Source organism: Sinocyclocheilus anshuiensis, unplaced genomic scaffold (genome assembly GCF_001515605.1).
Source record: "Sinocyclocheilus anshuiensis isolate Anshui unplaced genomic scaffold, SAMN03320099.WGS_v1.1 scaffold714, whole genome shotgun sequence".
Lineage (NCBI taxonomy): Eukaryota > Metazoa > Chordata > Actinopteri > Cypriniformes > Cyprinidae > Sinocyclocheilus > Sinocyclocheilus anshuiensis.
In genome coordinates, this window is record NW_015546068.1 from 1,204,247 (window position 1) to 1,213,328 (window position 9,082).

Below are 9,082 nucleotides of genomic sequence, written 5' to 3' on the forward strand. Positions count from 1 at the left end.
TTTTTTTCAACTGCTTACACACAAAATCTTTACTTGTCACACAATTTCTGAAACCTGACACTCAAACACCAGAACCACACACCAAATCTGCAAAACCATACACTAATTCTCAGACTTTGACTCAGTTTTCAATTTCATAAAACACTTTTTGCAAAACACAACACACAATTCTCTATGTAACTCACAAAAATCTATTAGGAAGTATCTTGATTTCCTTTTTCAAACACAACCAATCAAAATGCCACACTAATTCAACAGTGACACTAACTCCTCACATGTGCAAACACTCATTGCTTTACTTACCACCAAGCAATCATGGCTTTAGAATAGGCCTATAACTACACAACTACACATGGTGGATGTATTTCTTTTCTTTTGTCCTGTGTAATACTGTATTCACAACCACAAATGCTTACAGTAAAAAAAAAGTTTGGTTTCAACAATCTTGCTTTTGTGTTTACCATGAATTTTTCAACATCTCTGCCAATTACTTTCAATCTTGAACAGAAATGTACATAGGAGCTCATGAAAGAAGAGCTTTAGGTTTTAAGTAACTGTGTATATGAAATATCCAAAAATATAATATTATGGCAAATAGTGCTGGGCGGTATACCGGTTCATACCGAATACCGGTGTTTATTTTTGTTATGATATGAATTTTTAAAATACCGCAATAAAAAAAAAGTATGTCGCTTAAACAACGTTCGGAACGCGACGCTGTTTGAAAGGGGTCCCTTTACACTGTTGCACTGTGGTGAGGGAACAGCTGTATGTGTTACTAAAAACTGAAGTTATCCAACTTGTTATCCAAAACTGAAGCTGTAGAACTAATAGAACGTGATGACACAGAAGAACTCATCCACAAATATCCACCGCCCCCTGCCATCAGCTCCCGCGTCTCACACACACGAGCGCGACTTTAGCACTAGATTTAGCAACTTTCAGAAACTGTCTATTGTAATATACCTGCACATACAACTGTCAATTTATATATTTTTATTCCTTATTTACTTGTTCTGTTTTTTATTATCTGTGTTTTTTGTTCTGTCACTGTCGTTCTGTTACACTGTGGAAGCTTCTGTCACGAAAACAAATTCCTCGTATGTGTAAACATACCTGGCAATAAAGCTCATTCTGATTCTGATTCTGAAGCGGTTGAAAAAAAACTGTAATTACAAAATAAATGTAACTGTAATCTGTTACAGCTACTGAGAAAAAATGTGTAATTAAATTACAGTTACTTATGAAAATGTTAAAGATTACAAAGGGGGGTTACATATGAATATTTACACACACACACACACACACACACACACACACACACATTTAACCAATGTTTCAGGAGTTTAGTTTTTTTTTGGTTTTTTTAAGATTAACTGTTTTTTCCAAAGTTACTACTGTAATGTTAGAAAACATTCGTTAGAAATTTAGAAAAGTAATAAAATGCAATCAGTTACATTACTTTAATAAAGTAATTGAAATAGTTACACTACGTATTACATTTTAAATAGAGTAACTTAGTCCCAACACTGGTCACTAGGTAAAAGCCTTGCTCTAAACATCTTTCTTTTTACTTTAATAACTCCTCTTTATTCGTTTAAATAAATCAGACTTCACTGTTTTAGTTGGTGTTTCTCTGAGGTGAAGTTGGATTGTTTGATATTCGATGAACACTAACAAAACGTTTTAGACAGTAGGTGTTTGGGTTTCCGTCGTCTGGTCTTCTCTGTGTAAGTCAGTAGTTTTTCAAGCTTTGGACGTCCTGTACACTTGATTACATGCAGAGAGCTGATTATTTCTCCTCAAACTCTTCCAATAGAGTAACTTGTAATCTGTAACGTAACCTGTAACTTTTCCAAAGTAACGTTAACCGTCCAAAAACTACAAACCGCCAAATACATTTAAATACGCCTCAGGTTCATTCAATCGATATCACCATTTAACTGCTGTTTTAAAATATTCACTACATTACCCATATGAATTATGTTGTAAACTAGATTTAATTCGGCTAGAAGTACATTTGTGATTTTATCTGTGAAACTCGGTTTTCGTGTTTTGTTTGATGCGGGCGTCACGTGCTGCACATCAACTGTCACCGACACTCTGACAGCCGCGTTTAAACTCATACATTTGTCCATAAACGGCCCATTCTTACCTGAACAGCCCGTGAAAAGAATATTCCAGCATCTGCAGCGAGTTTCCTCACGTTGAAATCCATGTTGTGAGCGGGGAAAGAGGCGGAATCCCCGCGGCATCAGGCGCTCCGCAGAGGCCAGTGTGTGTTTGGTCGTACTTGAACGATTCGAATCTTTAATGTGACTCGGGAAGAACGAGTCGTCTCGGGGAGTGATTCGTCCAGTCGCGCATGCGCAACATCCTATAGGTTCTGTAGTGGAATTAGTCAAGTAGTTCACCTGGTTCGAGTCTTCGGGTTTGAGTCGTTCGTTCATCACGTGACAGCCCCATAAGCCCAAACCAGAAGACTTGTCAGATAAGAGCTGAGGTGAGCTAATCATAGACTGAAGACCCAGGTAAACAATTAATTAATCTTTTCTGTTTCTTATAGCAGTTTTGTATTGTTTGTAGTGTGATCAACGTTTGTGTAAGTAGTAGACGTGTTAGGGAAGAAACACGTAACATTTTAATTATATTTTGCTCAAATGAACGAAATGACTCGAAAAAAGATTCGTTCATTTTGCTGAACGAGACTCAAAGGTCCGAGTCGGTAAAATGATCCGAATTTACCATCACTATATCTGTCTCTCCGACGCGGGGTTGCCAGGTTTTCACAACAAAACCCGCACAATCGCTACTCAAAACTAGCCCTATCGCGTTCCGGGGGGTAAATAAACGTAAAATACACGTTTTTGGCAGGGTTCCTCCGGTAAACTTCGCATTCCAGGTGCTAACTATCACGTTATTGTGCTCGCTTCAACTAGTGACGACAGTGTTAAAGTATCCAATTCCGCGGGAAAACCGCGAACTTGGCAACGGTTTCTATGCAACTCGAGCGGTTTTTCCTGTAGGGGGCGCTGCGCGGCTCACGAATACAATCCTCCATTGAGTCGCATTCAAATCTCAGAAAGCATTTTATCTTACTGGAAACATTTGTGCGGGGAAGAGTATACTCGTTTGAATCTGTTAACTCCAAAAGATCAATAGCTAACATAGAAATAGAAATCTCCCGTAGCAAACTCTATAAAATGACTCTTAAAATCCTTAACCACAACCGACTGTGATTGGTCCATCCTAGCAGCGCTGAGAAAAGTAACAGTTACCACGTGAGGCTACGCCGTATCATGTTTGTCCCCGCAATAATTAATAATATTAATAATAAAAAATAATAATATTAATAATTTACACCTGGATAATGACACTGAGAAACTTGAATAGAAATTTAATTTATTAAATAAATTGCACATAGTATGTGCTTTCTACTAAAAATCGCAATATTCACATTTTTTTATAAATCCTCCAAAAATAATTGTAAAAACATATGAATCATGGTCTATAAAATCATTTTACTAACTGTAAGCTCAGTTTGTAACATACAGTATATAATATTTAGATTTTATACTATTATTTATTTTTTAAAGAATACTTTACTAACCGTAAATACAGTTTGTAATATATCGTTTTTATATTTTATACTATTATATATATTTTAATAAATTTATATATATAATGTAATCATTTTACTAACTGTAAATACAGTTTGTAATATATAATATATATGTTATCCAATTTTATACATCATGTAATCACTTTATAACTGTAAATAGAGTTTGTAATAATGAGCTGTTCTGTTGCTGTGCTGGAATCTGACACATTCATGTGCATTATTATCACTAGTGTGTTAACTGACTAGTGCTGCAGTGCTAGTTAGTGGTCAGACTCAGTAGTGGTGAATGTACGTGATGGTTCTCTCCGTTCTGACTGTGGTTTATTTCTCTTTAGGCCTCACAGCAGCGGTTCCTCCGTCCGAGCTGAAACACAGCGGCTGTATTAAAGTGAATGGGTGTAAATGTCTGATGAGGGACGGGTCCGGTCTCATTGATCTGGCCTCAGTGGCGGATGAGGACGGGTTCATACAGCGACTCAAACCCCTGCCATCAGCGGTGGGAACCGCGGACGTGCTGCTGTCCTTCAGCCCGTGTCTGCCCTTCTCTCAGCCCGAGGACTTCAGCAACACCGACTGCACCGATGTGGCTGCCTGTGTCATTATACGGTCAGTTCATCACATTTAAAATGATTTTTCTTAGTAGTAAACAGTTATGATCAATGTACAAGCTCACAGAATATCCCATCTGTCGTTGGGATGAGACATAATGTTATATATGTTTGTAAAGTGAACCTCATGGAAGATGTTTCTGTAGGATTCATCAGGACAACAGGTTCATCAGTCAGTACTTGAACTATGGCAGACATGAAGGCAATAAATTCAGCTATAACGAATCAAAGAAAACTCTCACGGTGTCTTACTCCAGTAAGTAACTGTATCAAGCATGTCTTTAATTATTCACTTAAATTAAAGGCTTTTAGCAGATTCTCTTATTCAGTGTCTCATCAACAGTACAATGATATTCTAAACAGATTTTGTAAATTGAAAAATTTCATTTTTTAAATTAAATTTACATTTATTAGTTACATTTATTAGTTTAACATGAATTAAATTAACAATAAGAAATATTAGTTTAACATGAATTAACAATCATAAATATATATTTATTTGTCAATTTGCAAACAGTGATTTATTTACATTTTTATTTAATATTAAGTAAATACATTTTTTATCAATTTAAACTGAATAAAACTGTGTCTACTGTGAAATTCTGTGTCTACGTGTAGTTTTGACCTCATCTATATGCCACTAAAAGTTAAAAAAAGTATGCATTTAAAATTTACAGCATTTGAATTGAATTGAATTTTTATATTTTCTGATTTCACTTTCATTTTAGTTAAAGTTTTAGTAATTTTTATTCGGTTTTTTTTTTAGTACTTTTTAGTAAAATGTACGGAAGTTCTAAGCGGCCATGCAATATATTTTTTTTCCTTCTTGTTTTCTCGTTATAACGACTTAATTTTCTCGTTATCTCGACATAACGGGAGTTGTTTTCTCGTTATAACGAATGTCGAGATCACAAGAAAATTAAGTCGTTATAACGAGAAAACGAGAAGAAAAAAAAATAATATTGCATTGCCGCTTAGAAATTCCGTAAAAATGAGAATGAGAAAGCTAAAATAACATGTTTACATTTTTTATTTAATTTCAGTTAATGTTTATTTTATTTCAAGTAACAAAAAAATGGTTTTAGTTAACTATAAAAATCTGGCTAACAATAGCAAGCAGCAAATCTTGCACAGTAAAGAAATTTCACAGGATCATTAAACTAATTCATCAAACAATTTCATGTGTGTAAATCTAAAGCTATCTGAAAGCAACAGAGAACATCTGCCATATATTTTGACCTCATGACCTCTGTGACCTCTGTCTCTCTATCAGTGTTTCCAGACAGCGAGCCTCAAACTGTGGTTCATTACCAGTGCAGCCCGAATCACTCCATCACTCACAGCCAGAGCTTCAGCGCAGACGGGCCCCTGCAGATGTGGGTGGAGAGTCCCTGTGCGTGTCCGAACGCCTGTGCGCTGGTGGACGTGGGTCCCGGGACCATCTTCCTCATCATCCTCTGCCTCAGTGTGACCGCTTACTTCATTATAGGTCATTCTGCATCTCTCAGATGAGCTTGTAGCGCAGTTGGAGTCCAGTAGAGGGCATTACAACCACATCAACAGCCCCAAATTGATTATAACTACGGTTTATCCCAAAATTTCAGCTGTGTAGTCAGCATGTAAAAGCATTATTTATATCTTGGCCAGGAGCGTTTCTAGCCTTTCCCAAGTAGGGCGAAGGGCCCCCCATCCAAAATGTTCCCATATTTTGATTAACTTTTATGATACAGTTTTGGGTAGGCTATGTGGATATCTTTACCTGTACAAAATGTGTTGCTTGTTCACAAGCTGCACGCGTCGAGCAATAAACAGTAGCTTCATCGCGGATACACAAATGATTTTGATTCATACAATGGATTGTAAATACTTTTAAAATAAATAAATACAAGGTAACTTTTTTTCTCGCACTTTTCTGAGTTTATACCTCTCAATTCAGACTTTTTTCTCCCAATTCTGAGATTTTTCTGACATATCATGAAAATCTGATTTTTTCCGTGTTCAAGTGCTATAATCGGGTCCCCAGTGCATCTACCAACCCAGAAAAGGTGAAAAGGGACAACCTAGTAACTTTGTTTTGGTAAGCCTTTCTCTGCAAGCATGTGGAAAAAAAAATGAGCCGCTCAGATTTCGCTCCCCTAGTGACGTAAGAAGGGGATCTTATTATATTATCACCGCCCCTTAATCTGCACGTTTCCTCCCACGGCGCTGCGATTACTTAATATACAGATCTAATATAAACATGCGATTTCTTTCCCAGCTGTTTACCTTCACAGACATACAGATGTGTGTTTTTAACATATATCTGTGTGTATTTTACAGTTTAAGCTCAATAAGACATGAAAGAGAACTAAGTTTATTACTCACATGCTGTGTGACAGCCGCTTCCTGTGCGTGTGCTTCAGATGTGTGCGCTCAGAAAACCCTATATCATAAGTTCAAACTGATATGGCTTTAAAACGCATGATTTCAGCGCGATATACATGATAATCAAAGCCAACCAGATGTTTTCTCGCAGAGTGCTGAGGTACCAGCTGTAAAGGCACACGCACAGCCCTATTGTGGAAAAGGGGGCGGGGAGCAGAAGCTCATTTGCATTTAAAGATACATGCACGAAAACAGCGTGTTTCAACTTCCACTCAAAATAGGCATTTTCAAAATGATATAATAAATTATCTGAGGAGTATTTTGAGCTGAAACTTCACAGACACATTCTGGGGACACCAGAGACTTATATTACATATTGTAAAAAATGTGTGCGCTCAGAAAACCCTATATCATAAGTTCAAACTGATATGGCTTTAAAACGCATGATTTCAGCGCGATATACATGATAATCAAAGCCAACCAGATGTTTTCTCGCAGAGTGCTGAGGTACCAGCTGTAAAGGCACACGCACAGCCCTATTGTGGAAAAGGGGGCGGGGAGCAGAAGCTCATTTGCATTTAAAGATACATGCACGAAAACAGCGTGTTTCAACTTCCACTCAAAATAGGCATTTTCAAAATGATATAATAAATTATCTGAGGGGTATTTTGAGCTGAAGCTTCACAGACACATTTATGGGGACACCTGAGACTTATATTACGTCTTGAAAAAGGGCCATAATAGGTGCCCTTTAAAAAAAATCTGTATAATAAAGCGCAATTACCTTTTATATTTTTTATTCCATGGCAAAAAAAAACAAAAAAATGAATTTCGAGATGTAAAGAATTCCTAGGAAAAATGTCAAAATTTCGAGATAAACTCGCAAACGCATCACGCAATAAACAGAGTCTTGATCGCTGACACAAGAACCATATAGAGCACATTTGCGCATGGATTGTAGGTAAATACTGTCAAAAAGTTTTTAAAAAGTAATAATAAAAGGTAACTGCAAATTTTCTTCTCGCAATTCTGAGTTTACCAGTTACCTTTTTTATTTTTATTTCATGGCGAAAAAAAAATACTTCTGAGATTTAAACTCAGAATTTCGAAAAAAAACCTCAAAATCCGACATGCAAACTCGCAAATATATATGCGCGGGACTGTTTTCTTAATCCCGCTCGTGAGTGATGAATGTCCGAATGAATCGCAAACTATTTCAGATCTTATTGCAAACCCATTTGACTGAATAGAGCAACAATAATTAATTCGCGATTAGCTAGTCTGATTCTGGTTTATCAGTAATATTTTACGGTATTTCACAGCGACGTATGGAAATGATCAGATGTCCTCATCTCCTCTCTTGTGTCTGTAGGATCATGTGCGCTTCGGCCGTTCAGGACTAGTAATGGTGTTCAGATGGCTCCAGAAGACAGTGTTTGGTGTATGATCTGCTATCAGCTCAGCGAGCGGCCCGACGGCAGCAGGCGGAAGCGGAACTACTCGCTGACAGACACGCTGTGAACTCACTGGAGACATTATGGGACGTTACATCAATCTCTATTTCATAAACTCCAAATGGATATGTTACAAGGCCCACCCTTAAATAAACACTCCCCAGCACAACATTTTCGTTTAAATAGAAATCCCCAAGATTTATTGATGGCTTTACAGAGTATTTCACACACAGGATGATTTACTCACAAATTTCCCAAGCAAAATTGATTGAATAAAGCAAACTTTTACATGGTGTTTGGACATAAATGTGCTGGCAGTGTGTGAACACAACCACCCTATAATGCTAAAAAATCCACCTATTCCTTTTTTTTTTAATCCCCATAAACCAAATCAGTCTCATTAGACGTGCCGTTTTGGTTCTCTGAGCATTGTGATGTCACATTGTTTAGGCCCCGCCCACGGTCGCTGACTGACACCGCCATATTAGCAGAGACCCCGCCCTGAGTGAGCTGCACACAATCCGGCATGTTTATCCTCATGCTAGGGCATTTAAAACCAGCATTCAAGTTCTTATTAAAGCTATAGAAGTTATTCGGTCAAGAACAGTGAGTGGTTTTCTGTTTTTATTTATTGTTTGGCTCATATTAACAGCGTAGACAGCAGTAGGTATATGTTACGCTGCTGTCACTTAATACACAGATCTAATATAAACATGCGATTTCTTTCCCAGCTGTTTACCTTCAAAGACCTAACCGACTGTGTTTATGTAACTCCTGTATTTTAACCTAACCTTGTGTGTATTTAAGAGTTTAAGCGCAAGAAGACATGAAAGAGAACTTAGTTTGTACTCACATGCCGCTTTCTGTGTGCTCAGAAAACCCTATATCAGAAGTTTAAACTGAAATGGCTTTAAAACGTATGATTTCAGCGCGATAGACATGATAATCAAATCCAAACATGTTTTTTGGCAGAGTATTTGAGGTACGAGCTGTAAAGGCTCTGCCCTATTCTGGAAAAGGGGGCGGGGAGCAGC

General features: G+C 37.3%; 2 protein-coding genes across 6 annotated transcripts in view; one reads left to right on the top strand and one right to left on the bottom strand.

Annotated features, from left to right (window-relative positions):
• LOC107699667 (endophilin-B2-like) overlaps window positions 1-2,274 on the bottom strand; it is a 35,946-nt gene extending 33,672 nt beyond the window's left edge. For all 4 annotated transcript variants that reach the window (XM_016500999.1, XM_016500998.1, XM_016500997.1 and 1 more), the window contains exon 1: window positions 2,156-2,274. In XM_016500999.1, the coding sequence (XP_016356485.1) occupies window positions 2,156-2,218 (63 nt within the window). In that variant the 5' untranslated portion in view covers window positions 2,219-2,274. The remainder of the gene's footprint in view (window positions 1-2,155) is intronic.
• Window positions 2,275-2,493: 219 nt separating this feature from the next.
• On the top strand, window positions 2,494-8,326 carry LOC107699639 (uncharacterized). Of its 2 annotated transcripts, XM_016500957.1 has the most exons (5): window positions 2,494-2,531; window positions 3,958-4,228; window positions 4,377-4,486; window positions 5,504-5,719; window positions 7,967-8,326. In XM_016500957.1, the coding sequence occupies exons 2-5, from the start codon at window positions 4,032-4,034 to the stop codon at window positions 8,113-8,115; spliced, it is 672 nt and encodes a 223-aa protein (XP_016356443.1). In that variant the 5' UTR covers window positions 2,494-2,531; window positions 3,958-4,031; the 3' UTR covers window positions 8,116-8,326. The 2 variants fall into 2 exon arrangements, with proteins under 2 accessions (XP_016356443.1, XP_016356442.1); XM_016500956.1 differs by lacking the exon at window positions 2,494-2,531 and having other exon boundaries at window positions 3,901-4,228.
• The last annotated feature ends 756 nt before the right edge of the window (window positions 8,327-9,082 follow it).

What these genes read in the sequence shown, in the direction of transcription:
- LOC107699639 (XM_016500956.1), top strand. Translation starts at nt 3,909, where the DNA reads ATGTACGTGATGGTTCTCTCCGTTCTGACTGTGGTTTATTTCTCTTTA. An exon ending in GCTGCCTGTGTCATTATACG is followed by an intron (nt 4,229 to 4,376) that starts GTCAGTTCATCA and finishes ATGTTTCTGTAG; the next exon opens with GATTCATCAGGACAACAGGT. An exon ending in TCTCACGGTGTCTTACTCCA is followed by an intron (nt 4,487 to 5,503) that starts GTAAGTAACTGT and finishes TCTCTCTATCAG; the next exon opens with TGTTTCCAGACAGCGAGCCT.